The 25,000-nt window shown below is 34.6% G+C and overlaps 2 protein-coding genes across 2 annotated transcripts in view; one reads left to right on the top strand and one right to left on the bottom strand.

Moving 5' to 3' along the window:
* The window catches only part of LOC121302607 (E3 ubiquitin-protein ligase TRIM17-like), a 5,498-nt gene extending 5,208 nt beyond the window's left edge, over nucleotides 1-290 (top strand). The window contains exon 6 of the mRNA XM_041232611.1: nucleotides 252-290. Coding sequence (XP_041088545.1) covers nucleotides 252-290 — 39 coding nt within the window. The remainder of the gene's footprint in view (nucleotides 1-251) is intronic.
* Nucleotides 291-786: 496 nt separating this feature from the next.
* Nucleotides 787-24,805, bottom strand: LOC121302941 (complement C4-B-like). The gene is given in 30 exon segments (XM_041233312.1): nucleotides 787-919; nucleotides 2,372-2,549; nucleotides 3,005-3,098; nucleotides 3,411-3,470; nucleotides 4,503-4,658; nucleotides 5,851-6,065; nucleotides 6,863-7,031; nucleotides 7,762-7,866; nucleotides 8,568-8,684; nucleotides 8,686-8,726; nucleotides 9,158-9,232; nucleotides 10,967-11,170; nucleotides 13,195-13,278; nucleotides 13,983-14,031; nucleotides 15,705-15,908; nucleotides 16,403-16,542; nucleotides 16,984-17,054; nucleotides 17,469-17,583; nucleotides 18,150-18,356; nucleotides 18,868-18,939; nucleotides 19,301-19,427; nucleotides 19,684-19,833; nucleotides 20,209-20,403; nucleotides 20,913-21,098; nucleotides 22,444-22,617; nucleotides 22,727-22,842; nucleotides 23,138-23,255; nucleotides 23,987-24,092; nucleotides 24,183-24,270; nucleotides 24,705-24,805. Coding segments are annotated over 30 exon segments (3,774 nt in total). The 5' UTR covers nucleotides 24,745-24,805; the 3' UTR covers nucleotides 787-801.
* Between the last annotated feature and the right edge of the window lie 195 nt (nucleotides 24,806-25,000).

Below are 25,000 nucleotides of genomic sequence, written 5' to 3'. Positions count from 1 at the left end.
AAGAAGATAAAAAAACTTACAAATGTACAGAACATCACATGCAACACATACAGTACATGCATTGGCACCTTTCTCAATAAGCTGGCTCCTAGACTGGCAATGTAAGAGGTTCTCTACACTGTATTTAAAGTTCAATTAAGTCTATAGTTAATGCCTTTCTTTATTGACCTGCTAAAGACCATCAACAGAAAAAAATGGGGGCCAGTGATGGTTAAAATATATCATAAATCCTGGGTAAATAATCTTTTAAGGTGTACAAAGAGAAGAGGTCCTTCTTTTTAAACAGCTAATCAGAGTGCAGGTGTCCCTACTGTATGCCACATCACAGAGACACCTAATTCATGACATTCTCATTATTGGTATGGTTGATGTCACTGGGTTTATAAACCATACCTAAGGCACCTCTCGACTGCAAAGTCAATTTAAAATGGCAACATCACAATCGGTCACCCCTCTTAGCTTCTTAATGGTATTCTCTTCATCAGCCTTTTCCCTCTTTTCTATGAAAATTACAATTAACTAAATAAGGTTGGTCATGAAGAGAAAACATATTGACAGATTTGTACCGTATAAAGCAGTATATATTAGGGATATGGACTGCAAACATCTGCACATGGTTTAGACACTCATATCTGGTGCCTATATTCCAGTTATACCCAGATGTTCTCCATCCTATAACCCTACAATACATTCTTTTTAGAACATGCTTCTTCAAAGTATCCATATGTGATATATTTTCAAATGTGATTTCTACTCAAATATAAATGTTTCTAATACATGAATATATTATACTAGTATGTGTCAATAGTAAAAGAATAAAACGTTTCTTACGTCTTGAAGTTCCTGTATATCTGGTTCCAAACCACTCAAAAGAGAGATATCTACTATTGCCATTCCAGAGAAGTTCTTCTCCTTAGTGCTTAAAAAAAATAGAGTTTCAGATTCTGAGATAATATAACTCAGTGTTTTGAGTATGCTAAAGACATTTACCAGTAATATCCCCCCAGTTTTAAAGGGGATGGAAGAAGAGGACAAGCACAGCATGAGTTTAAACCTTCATTCATTTCCACTAATCTCATGATACTCAAACTTAAGTGAATGACATACGTAAGTAAATGATTCAATAATGCTGAAATAACGCATAGGCAAGTGAATTATTCAATAATGCTGAAATAATGTTGGTGCCAATATGAACATCCCTTTTGGATATACGGTTGCAGACAAAAGTATTGGCACCCTACATTAATATAAGATCATTTACAAAAACATGTTAAATACAAGCATTTAGTGAACATTAGGCGCTAGTTAATATGACAAACAGCAACATACACAATTCCCATAATTTAAAAAACAATCTTTCTAAAAAACTATTTCAAGTATTTGTTCATGACAAAAGTACTGGCACCCCTGCTTTAGTATGTCATGTGTCCTCCTTTTGCTTTTAAAATGTTTATGATCACATGGTACATCTTCTGTGTCCTTTGTACAGTTATTTTGTGAAATTATTATCCCCGATACTTCTGAATTTTTCTTCAAGCCCTTGGCTTTTAATCTTGGATTATTTTTAGCTGCTCGATGAGTCTCCTGCCTGCTCTACCAATACTTTTCTTTGGATGTCCATTTCTTTCAAAATTTCCAGTTGACTTTATCATTTGGTACTTCTTAATTATTGCTCTGGTTTGTGGATTTGGTATTATGTATTTCTTTGATACTGTTCTGTAGCTATTTCCTTTGTTACAGTTTGCTATGAATGCTTTTCTCAAACGCGAATCCATCTCCTTGTTCTTGACCATCATTTGCTATTGAGTTAATAATGTAGTGTAGTTGTATTTTTTTTTATAAAGATAATTTGTTAAACTACACTAAATTGTGTATTTTGGTCTATAATATTAATTAGTGGCTAATGTACACTAAATGCTTGTGTTTAACATGTTTTCTTGAATTATTTTATATCAAGTGTAGGGAGGCAGTACATTTGTCTGTGAATGTATATATTGCTTTATAACAAGATGCTGTTTGTGCTTCAGGATGGATTCAATTTATATTGGTCTAAAATCAAAAGCATCTCTTGCCTGAGCACTTACCATTATTATAATCACTATTTTAATTACAACAATAAAGACTGATCCATGTGGTCACATGATCCAAAAAACAACAGGCTTCTTCAATTTAACTTACATCTATGGGCGGTAAAGACATTTACATGACCCTCTATCACTTGGAGGACACAAGTTGCTGCTAACATTATTATAATTTCAAAAAGGGCAAACCCCCCCCCCCCCCCCAAAAAACCCTTTTTTTCCTTTCAGCAAACTCTATTATTCATGACCCTTGGACTAATTGTGTGTGATTACAGGGGGATGGTGCTTACCTTACACAGACATTATAGTTGAGGGTGCTCTCCTTTGTCTTGGGGTCTGCCACATCTCTTCTTCTTCTACTTCGTATATCAAACCACTCAATTCTGCTCATGGGTTCATCTGGAGAGGGACTATCACCATCTTCATAGTTATAGTAGTCAGTCAAGTCATCTCCATAATCAACACTAGCTGCAATTATAAAACATACACCAACATGTGAAATGTTTCTTGTTACATTCAGGGATAGATGTACTAAAGCAGTGGTTTTATACCTTGGTCCTCGGGGACCTGTGTCTTCTGGTTTTCTTTCCAACTGAGCTCTCAATTACTTAACTAACCCCTTTATTGAACTAATAATTTGCTTAGTTATGTCTTTTTAATTCTTAAACAGTTGGAGATTTCAACAATTATAAAATGTTATAAATAACTTGAAATGTACAACTTTTTGGGAGCTGAGAACATGTTATCTGTTCTGTTTCTGTGAAAGCCGGGCCTTGAAATATATATATATATATATATTCAAATGACAATGTAAACATTTATAATTCACATAAAAAATGGGAACATATTTTTATTTATTTTTCAGAAAATTGACTAGAGGGATAATCGGAATAATAAAAATAATAATAAAAATGTTAACTTACGTTTGTACTGTACTTCACCTTGCACAGCCACGTGTAAATTAAAATAATCGCATGAACTATCTGTCAGCTTCATGGTCCGATATGTGTGTTCCACCTGGTGATACAAATAACAAACAAAATCTGAATGTGTAACCTCCGTTCCAACTGTAAAGCCATTCGCTACTTTTCACCCACTAAACCCATAAATGGTACCAAGCTACTGATCCCTCAGGAATCTCTTATACTTGAGAACCCCTGGCCACTGGGAATCGCTGAAGTGTGACAAGCTGGATCAAGACTGAAATGCTGGAAACAACACTCAGCAGAATTGATATTGCTTTATGTTACACATTCTGAAAGAATAATAAAGGTCATGGGAAGCATAAGATACATGAATGAAAACTTGAAACTTTTTAAAATGACTTACAGTTAATGTTGCATTTCCTTTTCCTTGTCCATTAACTACAATGTTTGCTCCTGAGTGTACCTGTGTAAGGGGGAGGGGGTGACAGTAAATTGTAAGTAGATCGCAAATCCATAGTGTAAGGTAGGTAGTACTGCAGGTAACATACATATGCTGACTCGCCTGCCAAACAAGAATTGAATTATCTGATGCTTAACAAACTTACTGAACTTACATCATCTATCTTGCTTGGATATGTAATGTCTTTCTTCCAACCTTTGATGGCGCCATATAAAATATGCATTTCATTTGACCCGATTTATCTGTTTCATCAAATGCTTTTAAATGAACACGCTCCAAGTTATGTTTATTGGAAGAGTGTCTTACTGCCTTTAATTGTTAAAGAGTTTGTATTGCTGCAACTAAAGATAACAGCATTTTATGATGCAATGCATGTGGGGCGTCATTGAATGTTGTAATTGCTTATCTATTTAATTGCATAATTAATATGTCACTGGCAATGACTTGGAATGTGTCACGAGCCAGGTGGTGAATGTAACTGAGTCTACTGTTGGAGCCAAGGCACTAGCTACACGCATATGCAAGGAATGTTGGTGTCAGGTTTATCCAATGCATTTGCAGGCAGCTAGTGGGCATGACATTATAGGGGCACTAGAGTAAAGTAAGAGCAGTTTTAAAAGTAGGTTTGGAGAAACCAAACAGTTGAGTTCCCATGAAGTGAGAACATAATACAAGAAATAATACAAAGAACCAAGAAGTAAAAAAAAAATAAATTGGTTATAAGACCCGCTTTGTTGTATATAAACCCAGCTAGACAGAGTAGTGTTTCTGCTGTGGGACACCATGCTAGCTGGATACCACTAGCCTGTGGAAGGAAACCGTTTTCGTGTGAGGCTTCTGTTTTTCTGTGTTGAGAGACTGCTTCCTTGTGGAAGTGACATCTCTATGATCTCTATGGACCCGTGGCATTTCAACCAAAATCTCTTGTCACTCTACCATCTCTCTAAACATACCCTGATACCCTTTTACAACTAATATCCTTTACTTAAATAACCCATGCTGACACCACCGAAGGGCAAATGCAATGTTACGTACCTGAATAGCTTGCTGTGTTAATGCATTGCTCTTCCCCAGTTGTACAGTACCCTTCTTGCCTTTCCCAAAGCAGAGCTCCACTTTTAAATCAATGTCCTCTGTGTCTAATGTTTGAATACTATACTGGGAAAGGGCCTCTAAAGCAACAACAGTATCCTAGAATTATAAAGAGTAAATAAAAACAAAAATGAAGAAAATTGTGTATTTTTGTATTTATAATATATTATTTTCTTTCCGGAGAACTTTGTGTGGCCTATGTTGTTGTGTGATATCTTCGAAACTTTTTTTTTTTTTTTTTTAAATAAACTTTAATTTAAAAATAGAAATGTGTTTGGTCTCCCAGCTGCCTGAAGAAAAATAAATAAATAAATAAATCACCAAATACAGGCCTATTCCCTGTCTTTTTCTACAGAAAAATGACATAATTCATGCAATTGCATTTAAAAATGGACATTTTAAAAAGATGCAATATATACATTGTAACGCTTAGTAACACACACACACACACACATATATATATTGTGACAGACTGAGGTGTTCCCTGTCAACTGTTTAAGAAAAGTCTGTATTGTTTGTATTTTCTTGCAATACCTACAATGGCCACTAGTAGCCAGTAATTTCTAAAATTGTCTTATGTTTGTATCTTGATCATTTAGAAGGGAATTAGCCATAGCTGAGTATATTTTTTATTTTATTTTTTAGGAAAAACAAGTTGAGTGCTTTGCTGTCTCATCTATTATTCAAACTGCGTGTTTCAATGCTGGTAAAATATGCTACAAACTGAGTATTCCACTTGTATGTATTATTTTGATCTGAGTGAGCAATATTAGTTTATTTCTGTTTATTTAAAGAGGTAAAGACAGCAGCCCGTCTCTGATAGTTACATTATTATTTTGCTCAGTTACTGCCGTGCATGTCAAGGTTTTTGTTTATTTATTTGGAGTTGGGAATATTCCCATATTTTGTTACATTGACATTGTGTGCAACACTGGTTACGTAGTGATTGCATTGCAACATCATATGTTACAAAAGACACTAGAAAATTCCAATATCAAAAAAAGAACATGCATAAAACATCTTCTAGTACATAAAACAACATATATATATATATATATATATATATATATATATATATATATATATATATATATATATATATATATATTACTGCTTCCAGTGTCTTCATGCATTTGTGATCGGAATGCATCAAAAGTGAAAATTAAAAAAAAAAAAAGCATGTGTGTATTTTTCCTACAGGTGTGAATGTAATTTACACTGGCATTGGTTTCTTTAATTGTAGCAAACACCTTTAAGTTGTTAAAGACATCAAATTCCAACAAACACATACCTGTGTTGAACGGAATCCTCCTCCTTTCTTTCTTTGTTCTGTTAGCCACCGGACGAGAGGAGTTGCGTAGGTTAGATCATTTACCAGTAAAGTCTGCAGCAAAGCATAAGCTGTGGTTTCCACCGATATGGATTCTGCTTGGGGTACGCTCTGCTTTCTCTTTTCTTCAGCTAGTCTAAGATCTTCATTTGCTTGCCAATGGCAAATAGTTCGGACTTGTACAAAAAATATAAAAAATGAACAATTCAAATTAAAAATGTAATTAAATATAAACAACACACTAGGATTAGGAACCATCATTGCTAATACAGTCTTAATTTATGAGTATTCTAATGATCAAATACTCAACAAAGTTCCATGTTAATATAACAGATGAGTAAACCAAATATTATCTATCACCACTCAAAATGGCTATTTTGATTAAGTTTGGTATTGATTAAACAAGCTTGAAAAAGAGAATTGTAAATTAAAAAGTAGTTAATTAACTCTAACTTTTGTCCTTTTAAATAACTCTCATGACGTTAAGCAGATTAACTGTGGCTATAAAACATGTTTTTTAATGTTGGCATTGTTCATTTACTTAAAATGCAGCCATGGTGTTCTAAAGTATGTATTTTACAGAGCAGTGCAGAACAGCCCAGGATGATCTACAGTATAGTGGTTGAATCCATGGACTATAAAAAAGCTTGTTCTCTCAGCCTTTCTCTGGCTAACCTTGATACTGCTTTTCATGTCTATTAAATTCTGATGCTTCTCTCAGCTCAACTGTAAATACTTTCATTTGTCTGCTTTTTTTAGTTTTTTTAAATGACAATAAGCAGTTAAACAGTAAGCAGGTAGGTCCTGCTTATAGTCGCTTCTTGGCTGGTGGTTGAAAGCTCTGAGTTTTATGAGTATGTACTGCAAGAAACTATGACAGCAATATTGAACTGATTCTAGATACATGTACTCCACGTGATTTACATGCATGTCACCTCCAGTTCATAAAGAGTGGCGGCCTTTCCCAGCTAACCTTCATCACACTGAGCCAGCTCTCGAAGTCGTTGTTGCGCTTGATTGGCTGCATCACTCCCAGGCTTCACAAGCGCCAGAGCATACGCAGTGATGGCTACAGCGAAGGGCCGTTCAAGGGACATGATTTTTCCTTTCAGATACCCTACAGCTTCATTAATAATTTTATTCTGAAAGAAATAGTCAATTTGCCATTGGTCTTTATCTGTTACCAATCTGAAAATTATTTCTCATTTACTATATACTAAATAGTTCACAGTACACTTTTTGATTAAGGTAGAACAATTAATTGTATACATAAGGAATTGAACTTCATATGCCTTTTCCAAATAGAGATGAAAAAATATGTATTTAAAAATGTATCATGATATAATACAACAAGGCACTTTACACTTCACAGGTCAGCCTCTGAGCATTTATTTGGCAGGAAGTTCGGTCTGGTCAGGTGCATTCTAGAATGTAGTTCCTTAACAGGAGCCTGCATACTGGTGCTGGCACAGTATGTGATTGCAACGTAATACAAAAGTGAGACAGACAGTCAGCTGCTGAATGATAGTTTCTAGTTTACGGATTTTATAAAGGTTTATTAGTAGTAAAATAAACAGATGTGTTTACACTTTTAAAAATGGCAGCCTTATTCAGGATTTTAGAAATCTGTTGGACTAGAGAGCCCCTCACCAGCAAGAGTCGCTGAAGTGTGTTTTTTGAGAAACATGCATATTAAAAATGACTTAAATCTAATTACATATGAGAAATCAAAGTAGAATTAAGTTCTTTCACCAGACACAGTGTTTAGTAAACTAACTAGTAAACTAAGTTTAGAACATTTAGTATTCTTCCTTTTTTTAAAAAGATGCTACTCTCTGGGACAGAATAAAATTTAAAAAAATCATATCTTACCACTTGGATTTTCTGAACTTCTGTATGAGCTTTTAATGAGTGATGCATTGCAATCACCACAAAGGCTGTCAGAGACACATCACCTTCAACCCCTCCAACTCCACCCTGGAAAATGAAAAACAGTCAAGAAATTCAGCCAGGACCCAGCTCGGACCTTTATGTATTTTGTGTATTTTAAATTCAGCTAGGACCCAGCTCGGACCTTTATGTATTTTGTGTATTTTAAATTCAGCTAGGACCTAGCTCGGACCTTTATGTATTTTGTGTATTTTAAATTCAGCTAGGACACACATGTATTTTGTGTATTTTTTTTTAGTAAAGGTATCAGTACACTTGTGGCCCATTTACTTTAATCCTATCTGCCTGATCTCACCAAACTGGCTTTATTAGAAGACTGCTTGATCTCCCAGCTTCTCTTTTATAATTTAGTTCTCTTTCAACCGAGCTGACAATGAAAACATTTCGATTGGTAGTGCAGAGCACAAACATATTACCTTACCTTTGCAATATCCCATGTTATTCATATAGCTGTGATACACTGCCTGACCACTTTATTACGATCTGTACCTAATATTGAGTTGGGCCACCATTTGCCCTGAGCACAGCCTTGACACAATATAGCATTAATTAATTAATATATCACACAACTGGTCAAGAGAAGACTGCCTTCTACAAGTGTTTATATCCAAATTAATACCCCACCTTTATTATTATTATTATTATTATTATTATTATTATTATATATATAATATATTATTCAATAATTTGTCCCAGCAACAGGGTCTCATAGAGTATTTCCTGAGTACCTGCATGGTTCTGTCATATAGAGGGTTTGGGTCATTGAATCCACCACCTGGTAGCTGTTTTGACATGATATATGAAATAAACTGTTGAATGTACTGATCTTCAACACTGATGTAATCTCTCACTTCTTGCCAGTTCTTTGGCAATGAATGCAGTTAACCGTTAATATAATAGATATATATTATAATATATATATATATATATAGATATATATATATATATATATATATATATCTATATATATATATATATATATATAATATATTATATATACTATGCTTTTAGTTTAACATGTTTAACTCCTAAAACGTTTTGACTGTGAAGTCCTGATTTCAACCTAAGTGAAAAGAGCTCTAGTTCCCAGACCAGAAACTATTGTAAGAACCAACAAGATGGGTGGAATGGCAACAGAACATGTCTGTGAGCTTGGCAGATACATACAAAGATGAAGTAACTAGGTAAAGGACAGTAAATGCATACTGTACTATAAGCATTGGAAACTTGTAAACTACTGTGAAAATGTACTACAGTAAATGGTCCATTTAAATGTATTTTGTACATATGGAGGTATGTTCAGTAAGGCAGACATACCATATGCTACTGGGGGTGGAAAGGAATGCACCATATGATCCATCATCTTTCTTGTGTTGCAGCACTCTATTGTAGCCTAATCAAAACAGAACATAAGGTTACTTTTTTATAAGAATGCAACAACATTTACAAATGAGAGTAGGTCATTCACCCATCTAAGCTTATCTGGCTCCAAAAAGCTGATTGACCTCAAAACTTTGTCAAGTTGAGTCTAAGGGTGGATTACGTGCATTGAGATCAAGATTCGACCCAATCTAGTATTGACTAATCTGGGATTGAATCCTGGATTAATTTCTGCTGCACACATCAAGACTGGTCACAAACCTGCGAATCCAAGATTGAGTTTAAAACACACCCGTTAATCCTGGATTCACTGGCTCTATGATGCTGGCTGATTACGAAACACTGTCTCGTGATGTGGTAGCATAACCATGGCTACAAGTAAAGCCATTGCGTTTTCTTTATTTGAGAACAAACCTGTCAAATTTAATTCTTTAAACAAAAAATACAAAGAAATTATAGAAAATAAAAAGACGGATAACATAACTTTAGCACGGAAGGAGTCAGCAATTCCCACAGTGGGGTAAACTGTCGGGAACTGAAGCAATTTAAACTATTATATACAAATTTAAAGGCTAAAGCAAAAAAAGACCTTTCCAGGGATCAACACATGACTGGTGGTGGACTTCCCCAGATAGTAATTGATAGCATCACAAAGAAATTTTTTTCCCCAACAATTTGATAGTCTTCCAAATCCTTAGGATGATGATGCTTGTTTCAACAAGGAAGCTTCCACCTGGGTAGGCTTCTGACAGTTGTAGAAAACAAACACAATTATATTGACTATAGTCAAAAAACGTGTGTGGATCCAGGCAATCGAGCGACTACATTGGTAATAATTAGCTTTGTATTACAAATCATTTGCACACTGATTGAAAAAAAACCTGCTCCAGCAAAATACAATTGCTGTATATGATGGCTAGTAATGCGGTCTCTCGGTGCAAATGTAATATATTGCTCATGTAAATTTGCTATAGCTTCAGCGATCCCGTGAATTCCTCTTCACACAGTCCACACATTGACATATAACAGGTCCCGGTGCCATCAAATCTCTAGTAGCACTTGAATGAGTGGAGGAAGAGAGTCTTTTTTGTCTCTGTACCTAACTGTTTGTGGTTTTAATATATTAACCTATTCCGTTATGCTTTCTTTTCTCATTCTGAATCGCTGTATAAAACTTTCGTCACTAAATTCACTAAAATGATTGCTACGATCACGAACAACATAATATCTAACAATTCTTGCATCCCGAATGTGCCTAACACATTCAAAATAACCAGCCATCTTAACAAGAATCCAGACTCAATCCACCTAACACCAGGACTGGAATGTAATCTAGGATTGAATTTTAATCTCAATCTGCGCAACGGAAAAATATCAATCCAGGATTCAATCCGGGATCGAGTCTGATCCAGGCTAAATCTTGACATGCACAATCCACTCTTAATGGTCCCAAGTGATTGTGCCTCAACAACATGAATAGATAACAGCCTTTATACCCTCACCTCTCTCTGTGTAAATAATCGTCTCCTTCACTGTGTCCTAAGTGTATCTCATGTACTAAGAACACAATATGGAACTTTTCCTGAACATATATTGCTGTAAACAATGAGCACATAATAAATAGGTAACAGTATAGGCAGCTGGAAATTGTATATACTATATTGAACATGTATTGTATTGTAATATATAGTAATACATAATATATAAACATATACTCTAAAAATATTAATAGATTATGCTTGCATACCACTTTGAATCATTTGAATGGCTTCATCTTTGCGTTCAGCTTTCAGATATATCCATTGCTCAGTGGCATCAAGATATTTAATGGCATGTATTGCTGGAGACATTTTCACCATGGTTTGTTTGGCACATCCAGTTGGAAGCTGGATCAGCTTATCAATGCCATCCAGAGTGAGACAGTTCTCTACAGATTCTCCCATTACACCTCCTGTATGGGAGGAAGACATATTAACAGAACAATTAGAGTTTTCAGTTCCTATTGATCCTTTCCTTCACAGTATGAACAGAGTGGTCATTGAAGATGCAGGACTGGTGGCACTGGATACTGACATTACATTTATAATAGAGCTGTCAATTAATTGCAGTTAACTTCTGCGATTAACACACTAATGTTTTTAAATATTTTACATGTACATAAAAAGATATCTGGAGGATGTGGGCACTGTTTCAGGCTGGTTCATAGAGTAAATGTTTTTACAGATTTAGACTAGCTTCACATTGCTTTCCCATCTATCAATCCTTTGCTTTTCTCATTTATGTAAATTCTCTTACCGGCACTTCTCTACCCCTTCCACTCTGATCTCTCTACCTCTGCCCCTATGGCCTCCGGAACTGCCAGTCAGCCTGCAACAAGGCTGTTTTCATCTCTGCTTATGCCTCTCATCACTCTTGATCTTCTGGCTCTTACAGAAACATGGGTCTCCCCTGAAAGCACTGTTACCCCAGCTGCTCCCTCCTCTCTATATCCTCTCTCATTCTCCCCGTTCCTCAGGATGAGGTGAGGAACGGGATTCCTACTTTCTCCAGACTGGAACTTCTCAATTCACTCTGCTCTCCCCATCCTCTCGTCACTACTTTTGAATTTCATGCCACTGAATTGCACTCTCCATGTCGTCTGCTTCTCATAGTTCTCTATCGCCCCCCTGGTCCTACTCACTTCCTTGAGGAAATTAATTTCTTCCTTTCCTCTATTACTGTCATTCTTTTAAATGACTTTAAGAGTCTTCGTGAAACCCACTTATTCATCCTTTATTTATAGATTCCTATTTTTTATATATTTTTATATTTTGCTTTATTTATATTTATTTCGTATATATTGTATATATGTGTTTTATTTTGCAATTGTATTGCCTGTAACTAATATATTTTTTAGATTTTGTTCAATTTCTGTAAGTCGCTTTGGATAAAAGCGTCTGCTAATTAAATAATAATAATAATAATAATCAATACGCTATACTACACTTAAAAACTCAGACTACTTTTGATCAAGCTACCACTAGGTACAAAGTGTAACCAACAGTAAAGTATTTTAATTAGTGTGCATTGCCTCTACTGGATGCACAGCAGCTAGCTTAGACAGAATACAAATTATAGAAACATGAAATGGCAGTCTAAAATAAAAGCATTTAATAATGCTTAATAATGCCTGCCTTAGGTAGGTATTCACTGAGCATTTTATGTCAGAGCTGCCGATAGTCATTTTAATGCAGTATTACTCAAGTTTAGAATTCTCTCATTACTTGTGGCTGACCCTGAGATGGGGGGGAGGTATTTTAAAAGACAAGATGGTTGTACCCTGCTGAATGTAGACTGTGGCAGAGCATAAGGTTAGAGAGCACTGCCCCCTTTCCCACAGAGGAAGTATGTGCTAGTGTCGCCGTGTGTAATAAGGGAACGACTACCTCGATTATTGGACAGAAACCAATTGGATTGAAGGGGAGTCAACAATTGCTTACAAAGGTATAGATGTCAAATGTTGCAAAATTTTGTTAGTCACTCCACGTCACTCCACGAAGGGGCCTGTCGGCAGCTTTGATATAAAATGCCTAAGGCAGACATGTCCCACAAGTATTGGTTGGTGGTCATCTTCGAATTGAAAGGGAACTGAGATTAACTGAGAATAAAAGGTTTCATATCAAAATTGATCAAGGAAATTTTTTAAAATCATTTGACTGCCCTAATTTCCAATAATTATGCCCCCACCCCCTGCTATCCACTTTATCTTTTTTAAATACTACCGTAACCGTGGAACTGTAATAGGACAATGAATTTGATTCAAATGATATTATTATTTTTTATAATATTAAATAATTGTAAATACATTTTTATGGCACTTATGTGTACCTGTTTGTTGACAACATTGTACAGGACACATTATTAGAGTTAAGCATGTTAAAACTCTGTGGATAATAATCTGAAGTTATTGATAACATGCGTAGTTATGATATTTACCCTTAATACTGAGGAAAGTGGATGATTCTAACCCTGGGATAGAATTGTCAGGGGATGAGATATCAACAGTCAAATGTTCTGTTTCTGAAAAGTGATTTAAAAAAGAGTTAGATAGTAAACATGGAAAACAAGGATCTAACAAAAAATGACACTAAACTGGGCAATAGAGACCAACTAACAATTTGTCTTTATCTAAAAACATGGTTTACCATTATATACTGCAGTAAAGTTATTTCACAATACAAGCGGTTGATTGTTAAACAGAAATAGATTTGTGTACAAAAAGACCTATGTAAAATTGACTAATTCCAGTGTCTATAAATTTACCAAAGTGGCTCTCACCGAGATATTTCCAAAAGTTTTAGCAGTTCAAGTTTTTAAATTCCTGACTCTGAGATTTACTAAATAAAACACACACACATATATATATATATATATATATATATATATATATATATATATATATATATATATATATATATATATATATATAAGCTATATGAACATATTTGAGATTTTATTGAACATCATGTAATCAAAGAAAACTACAAAATGATAATGCAAAAGTCTACCGGAAGCCATAATGGTAGTACAGTATTTCACATTTTTCAATCTGTGTCAGTTTTTTTTAAGCATATGTAGTTGTATTATGTTAACGTAACATTATTCAGCAGGTTTCATTCGACTTTATGAAGCAGAATTAGTGAATTCTATAGGGTGATGCAAAACTTTTTGCCTTTTAGCTGTATATGTACTTTAGAATCCAAGGTTAAGAAGCAAATTCTCACTTCCATTGATGTTGTATTCTTTTGGAACAGTTATAATAACACCTTCTCCCTGTTGACAAAAGAAATTACCATAACATAATTAGATAGTAATAATTCCCTACAACCAAGGTGTTGGTCATATTGCCTTCATTAACATGCAGACGAAGTAATCTAAGCAGTTTGATCAAGACTACAAATTCATAGATACTCTGACTAGTCTCCTGACAAAAGGTTTCCCTGATGCATTTATTCATGAACTGAAGGAGAATAACGCACGATAAGCCCTAACACCTTCACCACAAAGGAAGATCTCTTGGCAAACTTGATAACGATCCAGATTGGTGGGCCCCTAATGGTCCTGAAAGGTTAACTAGAACCTTAGTAAATGGTAAAGATATCTAAGAAAATTGAAATATTTTAAACAAAATAGGTAAAAATAAATAAATAAATAAAGTCCATAGAAATTATGAAACACTGAGACTAAATAAAAATTAAAACAAATCACTAATAAATACGATAACACTAAGAATAATTCAAATTAACTGAATGAAAGCCCCAATCCAGCTGAATTGAACCCTGACATGTTCTACATCAGAAGAAATGTACATTTTATAGGAAGATATCAATAAGACCTAATATAAACTAGGAGTGATAAGGCAAGTTGTAGTTCCTTAAACAGTTATAAACACTGATTTTAAAAAAGATCATTCTGATATTCATACAGAAACAAATGAGATTGTACTTAACAGAATGTGTCTACTGATATAAACTAGCCAATCAGATACTTCTCCTTGTTCAAGACCGCAACAACCTAAGAGTCTTAGCCCAATAACATTGTCTTCAAAAGGGCTTCCAAGCTGTTGTTTCACTGATCCACATCTTCAAAAACAGCCACACAGCACGTAATTATTGAACCACAGTGTTCAAGCTACTTCGAGCAGGAGGAACCCAGTCTAATTCAATTTGATTAAATTCCTTTATCTAACCAGGTAAACAAAAAGAAGTGAGATCAAGTTCTCATATACAAAAGTGATACAACCAAGAAGAACTGCAGCAAAGACAACAAACTGTACATTTAGATAATATATAGCTCATAAAAATACTGTCGTTAGCACGTGGTATATCACGGACTAATCAATGTCTCATATGGCTACCAACATTTTTTCATGTTAAAAAATGTATTAATTAATTTGTGTATATGTGGCCTAAATCAATTTCTTTTTACAAGTCAAATTGAACTTATGATAGTGTTTTCAGGACAAATTCATACCATTATGAATTATGTATCTATGAATGACACCTGTGTGCTGTGTAAATAAAGTTTAATTATTTTGAGTTTAAATTTGGCAGGAAATGGGTTAAAATCCCATTCCTGCCAAATCCATGTACAGAATGTGACTGGGTCTTAATTGATGAATTTGGTCAATCAACCCCCAGCCACATGGTATATAAAGGGAGCTAGATCCTTTGTTTGGGAGTTTAGCTTAGGGAAAGGCTAAGAGCAGCAGGGTGTACCCAGCTTGGGTGTGATTTTTATTCATATTTTTATTTGTGTTTTTGTTTAAACTTTTTGTTTTATTTTAGTTTTTGTTAATAAAAGTGCACATCTGTGCTTAAACTGCAGTTTTTCTTTCTCTGTACCTGCTTCCTACCATTCACCAGCCTTGACCATGACTCTATACAGACACCTTTAAAATCATTGTAATGCAATTGTAAATTCCTTTGAAAATAAATTGTACGAACCACAACTTTAAGTTTCTTCTCTACTGCATCTGAAATGTCTTCTGAGGCGTATGCAGTGACATGTATGGGGATGTCTCCGATAATCAAAGGCACCATACTGAAATAAACTGGCACAGCAGAATTGCCTGGAACTGTCACCGTCTGCTGAGCATCTGCGTTTCCAGGGCTGCAAATTCCTTCAACGGTTTTCAATTTAACAATAACCTGTGAACCAGACCATTGAATTATCCTCCTACACAATAGGTCTTTGTTTATCCTTCCTTCCCTGAGTTTCAATTAAACAATGTGCCACCAGCACACCTTGGAGGTCTGGTTTAAGGACAGAAGGTGGGCCCTGGGCCAAATTTAGTAGTTCTGGTTCAAACATACAAAGTGAAATAATTATTCTACAATAGCAAACCATGAAAGGTACTGAATAGATCCAGGACATCTCATTTAGGGCAGTTTAAGAGAAGCTCTCAGCAGCTATTTCAATGTCATCAACATTAGCAGTAAAATCACTATGGTAATGGTCAAGTGAGAGCAGTAAGAATTGTTTACAATGCATGAGTGCTTGAGTGTCATGTTTTCAATGTCCATACAAATATACTAAGAGGTACACAATTAACTGGGGTCTGTTCAATTTATCAGTGGCAAACCTGTTGTACCTACTTTTTAATATTGTAAACTGAGGTCATGTAACAAGGGAAAAGGCTTACCTCTAAAGCTCTAGGTTGATAATTAAACACTACAGCTTTCACTTCCAGTTGCTCGTTCCTTTTCACAGAATAAGGTAATTTTAAAGATATAAAAAAATCTTGGAAGACTCTAAATTGAGTAGGTTCAGCTATACAGAAGCCTGGAAAGAGATGCAATAAAAATAGTCTATTAAAAAAGTCTGTTAACTTAGGTTATTCGTAGAACTTAAAAAAAGAAGAAAAAAAGATGTTTTTATATACATAGATTTTTTGTACGTATTTTTTTTTTAATGTTGCACATCCCAAACATGAATCTTTTACAGCTGCAATAGTTAAGTGTTGTAAAAAAAAAACAATGTACAGGGATTTTATTAAAGTTTAAAAAAACATATTATTAGTGAACCGCAAATTAAATGTGTTTATGTTCTTTTTTAAATGTAGTGACTTTTATTTAAGTGTTTTTCACCTACAAAGGTTTTTCATGCTGTGGTTTTGCACTGGAGACTGCAGCATTAAATTTGAATGTTTGTTTGTGAAAAATGACTGCAAAATTAAAGTGATAGGCTACGATACATAGATAGATAGATAGATAGATTCTTAACCTTTGTTATTTGATATGCCTATGGTCTGAATTTCCCACGTGGTTAGTGAATCTGGAACTGCTTTATCCACTCTGAAAGAACATATGCCTTGTTAATAACTAAAATAACATTTCTTAATAATAATAATAAAATTAAAAAAAAAAAAAAAAGACAAACATGATCGTATAACCCCAGTCACACCCTTGTTTTTCAAAAACAACAAATTATTTTATTGTATATTTTACACCTGTAACATATTGCTATATGTCATCTTTCTGAGTGGTGGGTCAGAATGATGTAGTTTTATCCTGAAGCAGATCTGTTGGTTCAGCTCTTTTTAGGAATAATGAGTATTTAAGAGAAAAAGTAGCTTTGTAACTATAGCTTTGACACTGTACAATGCTAGCTGAGAAATTTATTTCAGCTTTATTTCTAAATCATTTGGGTTCTTTGAGTTTATTTTCAGAGACAATTTAAACTGTGTTTCCATGAAATAGGAACTTTACTTCAGTTTTCCGGTTTCTGGCACATTGAATATTTCCCACAACCAACTCTGGGGGAAGTAACTTCGCAGATGAATGAATGTTTCATCAAAAACATCCTCTTCCTTATTGTCAGCCACTGATAAAATAAAAAAGAAGGGCATCGTGAGAACTTGTCTTTGTTGAAACTACTCTCAACAAGACTACAGGTAGCAACACTTAGAAATGTATTACAAGTGCTTTAGTACGCTTGAACCGGTAAATTGTCAGAAAGGATGACATTTCTGTTGCGTAGTGTAATAGTTAAAAAGCATATTAGCTAGTTTGTCCAGCCAATGACAGTCTGAGGCAGGTTTTTGATAGACAGCTACATGCAATGTGTCTGAGCCTCTGAGAATCTTTATTGTTTTGTGTTGAACCAATCAAAAAAGCCACAACATTTAGTTGGAAAAGCTTGGAGGTTAATTAAAAGTATCTATGGTATTATTAGTTGTGCCTGGAATGATAGTATAAAATGTACAGCATAAAAAAAGACCTTGACAAGGGAATTCAGACATAGGGAGTGCAGGGTTATTGTTTCGTCTGGCTAAGCTATCATTTCTTACATATACATGTTCTTGAGTAGTATGTGGGTTGATAAAAACAAATCTATTTGCCTTCTTGGTTTCAAATTTGTAATGTTCTAAAGACTTATACTTGTCTTACCTCTTGCTAAACTTGATGTGAGCCTCTTTTGCTTTATTTTTTTCCTCAGGTCGCTAGCCTGTTCACAGCATTTTAAAAAGGCAGCTTTACATTCACTTGACTTGTGCTGGACCTTCTGGAGTCTTTTTGCACATGGCAAGTTCATCGGACTGAGCTTTGCTCCATCATAGCAACATTTCTTCAACGGCTTACTTGTATATTGGTTTACTGTCAACCAAATAGAAAAAGTACTTCTTACTTTTTTTAATGAGAAATATCAGTAATATTTCTCAATTGGATTGTCCTTAGCTTGATTAAGGATATACATCGTTAAGATGTTTATTAGAATACACAGTATTTAATTAGTTCAAAGCCAAAAGTAGATTAAAACAGAAACAGCTTGTAGGTAATGGTTAAAAGTTAATCAGCAATGTCAATTACTTTTTACTCTCTTTCCCTGGATGTGTGGTCCACCTGTCCCCATTTCTGAAGTTCAGAACTGGAGGTGCAAAGCTAGATTGTGCTCCTGTTGACCAAGGAGTGAAATCACCCAATGTAGAAATGATGTGTGATGTGGAGGCATAGAAACAGATTAAGATAGGCATACAAATTCACTTGGAACAAAACTGGATAACAGCTAAATACATTCCTTGAAATATAATGTGGGTGTGTCAAAGTGACTTTCAGAATGTTGGCAAGCTTTAAATAGAAAAATGTGATGGAAAATAAAGACAGGTACCAAACTTGGAGAAGTCGCCTTGAAAATTAAATGATCTTTTCTGTCTTCCTTTTCCTTTTTTGCAGTTGTATTCTGAATTGAAATCAAGAAAAAAACACATTAAGACTTATAATCATACTAAGTGATTGGCAAAATATAACACCTTTAAAGAAGGACTTGTCTTACAGTCCATTCAATGGCATCCCAGCTGCATATCATAAATAGAAGCATACAACGTCTGTGCTTCTTTTTATTATAAGCACAAATCATATCTATCTATCTATCTATCTATCTATCTATCTATCTATCTATCTATCTATCTATCTATCTATCTATCTATATATATATATATATATATATATATATATATATATATATATATATATATATATATATATATATATAAAATCAGATGTTCCAATACAAATAAGAATATACATTCTTGTTTGTTTACCAGTACGTGGGTCTGATGTTATTTCACTGGATATAAATGTCAGTCCAGCGTCACTGAAAACAGTCTTAGTGGTAGAACCTCCTCCAACTGAACAGCCAAGGTCATAGGAATTCATATAGTCAAATATCTGCAGAAAGTTTTGCAATCATAATATTTTTAGAAGACACCAAAGTACATTCTTGTTTATTTTACTGTTAATAATACAGCATTTAGGAAAAGCATTTTAGGATTTTTTTTTTTCTGTTTTTTTAAAAAAACAAAAATTTTAGATTGCAAATCTTAAAACCTACAAGAACAAACAATATAGAATATATTAAATACTTAATTACAGTTATGTGCTCAGCTTGAATTCTCCATAAAAAAATTATAAAAACAAACTTCACCTTTTTGGAAGTCAGTTTATTCTGTTTGTTGAGAATATAAACTGCAGTGTCGACCACAGCCACAGCAACTTTGCCAGCCTGATCTGCTTCAATTAAAAACTGCACCTTTTCTGCTGGTTTATATTCCTCTTTAGAGGCTTTTACTCGTATCTGTCAAGTTAAAAGGTATACAGTATACATTACACGGGAACCAAAACTCTTAAAGTCTAATATATTTTCTTTGGAAAGGAATGTTAAACAATAGCACCATGTTGTTAATTAAATATACTGAATGACAAAATTGATATATTAACATTTCTCATGTCAAAACTGCTCAGAATTAATATCGTGCATAATTAATCAAACCTTGTAGGGCTGGTTAAGTGTACAAGGAAATAAAATGACTCCTGAGTGTTCCCCTGAGGGAAAGAATCAGGTAACAGGGACCCTTTTCTAAATCATTTTACCTGGAATAAATACATGTAATAACACTGCACGAGATTGTTCACAGGTCCTAGTAGAACACTCTGCTTTAAAACAACATACCTTGCCCCTGCAGACATCCTCAACATCAACCCAGACAGAGTCTGCAATGATTTCAGTCCTTCCTGGTACATCTATGTAATAGTAAGCGATCAAGCGAAAGGCAGGGACCAGATCGTGGTTAAAGGGAATGCTGATTGTAGTGTCTGCCGTCAGTTGTACTCTATCTGCTCGTATAGTCTTTCCTTTGCTTATGATCTGAAGAATAACAAGAACATCATCTTATGGTAGTTTCATAATATGTATACCTTTTTCACACCTTGCTAAATGCTACCAACACAAACATATCTAGATTCTATAGATTGACAGAGAGATGGCTTAACTGCTTTGTACATAAAGTTGTAAAAAAAAGTTACATTTTAAATGTACATGCACTGATTTATTATCAAAGTTCTGGAAGTTAGGTAGGTGATTTTCAAATTACAATTTTATGAATCATGGCATTATAATATATATATATATATATATATATATATATATATATATATATATATATATATATATATATATATGATAAAGTATTTTATACCTTTGGAAACAATAAAAAAAAATGTATAGCAGTAAATGCATTTCTTTTTTATTTTCTTTCTAAAGAAAACCCTTGAAGAGAAGTTGAGATGGATTTATACATTAACACCCTTCTCAATTTACTGGAATCATTTTTTCTAAACAAACAAATAAATACTAGCTTAGTGATAATTGCTTACCATATAGTAAATGTATGTAGCTCTCGGAATGCCAGAAGGTATGGTATCTTTAAAGATAACTTTTAAAACATCATTTTGGCCCAGGATAGTGTGGGGCACCACAATACTGAGGTAACTCTTGCTGGCAGACTGGAAGGCTGTGACTGTCAGGGATTCATCATTACTCTTTATTCCTTCTGCAATAACCTAGTTCGATACGGGAAAAGCAAAAACCCATCTTATACTTTAGAGTGAATAACGTGACTGTGAAAACAGCCCAGTTTCAATTCACAAAATGCAAGGGCATGTATTTGCTGAGGAGAGCACGGTATCTCAGAGGAAAAAAAAGATCCTACCATTTTGCAAAGAAGTCAAGCAACCTTTTCTTTTTCTCAAATATATCAATAATTGTGACAGAGAAAGAATGAATTTTGGTTATATATCTCCCTCCCGACCTGTGACCTGTAAAGGGAACAGAGTGCCCCGGACTGAGATGGTCTGACAATTCATTCCAGGGAAAGGTGGAAGTCGGCCATCTAGAAAGAGGCGAAGCCACGACACACCAAGTCATTGGCCCAGAAAACGATGTGGCAACCGTGGATTGGGGGATAAATGATTGCACTGGCTAACCAAGGGGGCGTGACTGATGGTACAAAAGGGTAAGTGGCTTAGCGATCTGTTCCTTTGTTATGGTTGAGAGAGAACCGCTGAAGGAAAATAAAAAGTAACTGTGAGTATTTAGTGTTTGTTTGTTTTGTCGTTTCTAATTGTACTGGTTTTTTCTTATTAGACGGCTAACATGTACCATGAGCTATCGCTTAAGTCCAGCACCAACCCTGACAACACTTCACCATTGTGCACAAATACATTGTATTTCACCACCTTAGCACTCACTCAGGACTTGTGATCGTGTGTGTGTCTTGTGTGTGTTTCTACTGTGTTTATTATTTCAGGACTGTAACCCTTAGTTTAAAAAGTGGAATACACATTGCTGTTTGTTTGTTTGGACCATGAACTTTTTTGTCTGTCATCTGTTATGCATTGCATCACTTCTACACCTGCGCACAGCAAACCACTTTGCCACAATAATCAATAATTTAGTTTGTCATTTCTTCTGTATATAACATGATTCCATGGGTTTACATCGATTTTACATATGCAACCCAAGTGGTTCCCACTTCAGTGTGGAAGGTTTAAGGGATGGTAGCATTGCTGTGGGTTTTATGAGGTAATCATATTAACTAATAACTATTATTATCCAGAAGAAAGATCATCTCAGTTGTGCTTCATTTGCAGTTTAATTATTGAGTAAACGTGAAAATGGCTGACATTCCCTAAAAAGTAAAGGGAGAGCAGTGTAAACACTAATGTGTAACATTGTATCATTGCATAATTGACTAAAGATAATGCAGTATAAAGAACCAACTGACAAGAATTGGCTATTTAACAAATGCAGGGCAAAGTTCGGAGGTGCATAATTTGAAATAATCTGTACTGAAGGGGAAATTTCTTTACCATGCAGATACAAAAAAATCACTATCATGTTTCTTACCTTTACATTAAGGGTGGTTGCTGTCCGAGGAGCATTAAATGTCAATGCAACTTCACCATCATTGTTACCAAACTGTTCCAGGAGGATGTTCTCCTTCTGGTCATCTGACACCTGGACAATGGCTTTCATGAGCAGGTTGGAGGCCGGAGTGCCATCTGGATAAGATACTTTAGCCTAAGAATGGGTATCAGCTATCATTAATGCAGTTAGGAGCTTTCTGTACACAACAGAGTTCAATTCAAAATGAGAAGGGTGCAATATATAATCTAACAGTATAACATACCAGTATAGAAAATGGACCCCCAGGTGTGAATGTTAGCTTTGTTCTTGACAGGTCAACAGTATATGGTGTAATCACAAACTTCACACTACTACTTTCTGTCTCTTCCAAATCTCCACCTTAAAGAAACATTGAAAAGAATACATATATACTAGTTCACATGTTGAATTAGCATATATACACTGATATCAAAATCACTCAGTTACCAAACATTTCAATATATAAAGTTCTATATAACAGTTGTTTATTATATCTAAAAATACATGAAAGGAAACACAATTGAACACAACTCAATACTGTACACAACTGCATTTTAACTGTCAACATAATTGTTTGCACCACTTCAAACTATATAAAAGCCATTATGTACAGTATGTATTTTATTTTTAATATACGTACGGTATAGTAACTTACTTGCAGTTTCTACAACAGTCACTGCTATATATAGATGGAATCCTTCTAAATGAGTGATATTAGCTGTTTTCTGCAGAGATTCAGTTTTCAAGTTGACATTTCCAGAACCATCTTGAATCTAGACAGCAGAACAGTGACACCAATTACAAAGATAGTAATAACATGTTCACTGGTTCTACTGTGTCCTGTGTACTGTTGAATTAAATAATGTGCAGTGTGCATGTCTTATCAACTAAATGTCAGGTCTATGAGCAACTCCTTTATACATTTCCTATGCTGACTCATGTTTTATTAACACCTCTACCTGATTAACCCCTCTACCCCTCTCTGATCTGTAGATAAACATATTTGTTAAGTTAATACTGTGTGTAGAGTGTCTCTTATGTAGAGATATCATGTTGTGCAGTTCGGGTGAAAGAATTGCAAAGCTGAGTAGTTCTGGCTGCTCAAACTGTGCACAATTACATGCCATATACAATAAGAGGCATCCCATGCACAACATATTAACTTATTTTAAATCACTGAAATATACAGTGCACTGGATGACATCTCTACCTAGGATAATGGCATTCTGACACAAATGACAAGTCTTTATGAAATGCCAACAGCAAAGAAATGCTTCAGATTACATTTTTAGATTTTTTTTTTATTGTGCCATTATCTTCTGTTATGTTTGCCATAATTCCAAGTGTTCCTTACTGCAGTTACTGAAATAATGGGATTTTGTATTGTTTTGAGAGACAGTTTATGGGTAATTGTAACATGAGCCATTCAGAGTGATTTGAAACATTAAAATGATGTTTTGGCTTATAACTTCATCCATGAAAGTCTGTGTGTTTTTCTACCTACTGAAATTTGTTGTTCAATTCCAGGTAAAAAGGTCCTGTTGCCTTCTTCATCAATGATGCCAAACCTCACATATGCTACACCATTGATGCCTTTTCCATAAGTATATCTAGAGAGAGAAAAAAAAAAACAGTAAGTCAGTAAATCAAGCTGCTAAGTAATTTCAATGCCATACTTCAAATTAGCAAAAAAATCTTACTTTGCAGTAATATTAAATGGAAAGGATGCCTCCTTTAGAACATAGTAAGATTGATACAACTTTATCTTCACTTCAAAAGTAGGAAGAACTAAAAAAGAATAATAAAAACAAAGTTATTGTATTGCTGAAGTTATTGGGACACTCTATAATTTACATTTTCTCATATTTAATTTCTTACATGTTTGATTTGATTGTTTGCTTTGATCATTAGTTAACATGCTGATTATTGCTTGTGAAAGCACTGCTCATAACTCAAGTGAGTTTTGGAAGCTTATTAGACTTGTATTGTCCACTGAAGCCCACAGGTGAAGCAGTGTGCCAAAAGCCTGTGCGACACCAATATGCTTCCCCCACCTCAGTCTGTGTTTTTAGCTGCAATTTTTAAGAGAATGAAATATTAGGAAAATAAATCCAATTTAACCTTGTAACCTTTAATAATACTAAAGAAACTAAGATACCAGTACATTCCCTGTTATTATTGAGTCGGTGTTCCAATGTTTTGGATGCCTTGAAACAGCTCACCAAATTCTTTGACCTCAAATTCTGCTGTGGAATTAGTCATTGGGTAGTCTTGAAATGAAGCCACAATTCGCCAGTTACCAGCCCTAAGAAGTACAAGATTTATAAAAAGGAAATTACTTTAACATTCCTCATCAGTATTACATTATATCCTTGCAGGACAAAAAAGCGAAGACAACCTTAATCTCAATGAAGCAGACAGATACATCTAGAAGACGCTATAGGATTATTACAATATAAGTTAAATAACTATTAGGGTAGTGTCGACTGGCTTAGTTTGTATATCCACACATGTTTTT

The sequence above is a fragment of the Polyodon spathula genome, chromosome 30, assembly GCF_017654505.1.
Source record: "Polyodon spathula isolate WHYD16114869_AA chromosome 30, ASM1765450v1, whole genome shotgun sequence".
NCBI lineage: Eukaryota > Metazoa > Chordata > Actinopteri > Acipenseriformes > Polyodontidae > Polyodon > Polyodon spathula.
Note: the sequence above shows the minus strand (reverse complement) of the source record. Positions and strands in the feature narration are given on the sequence as shown.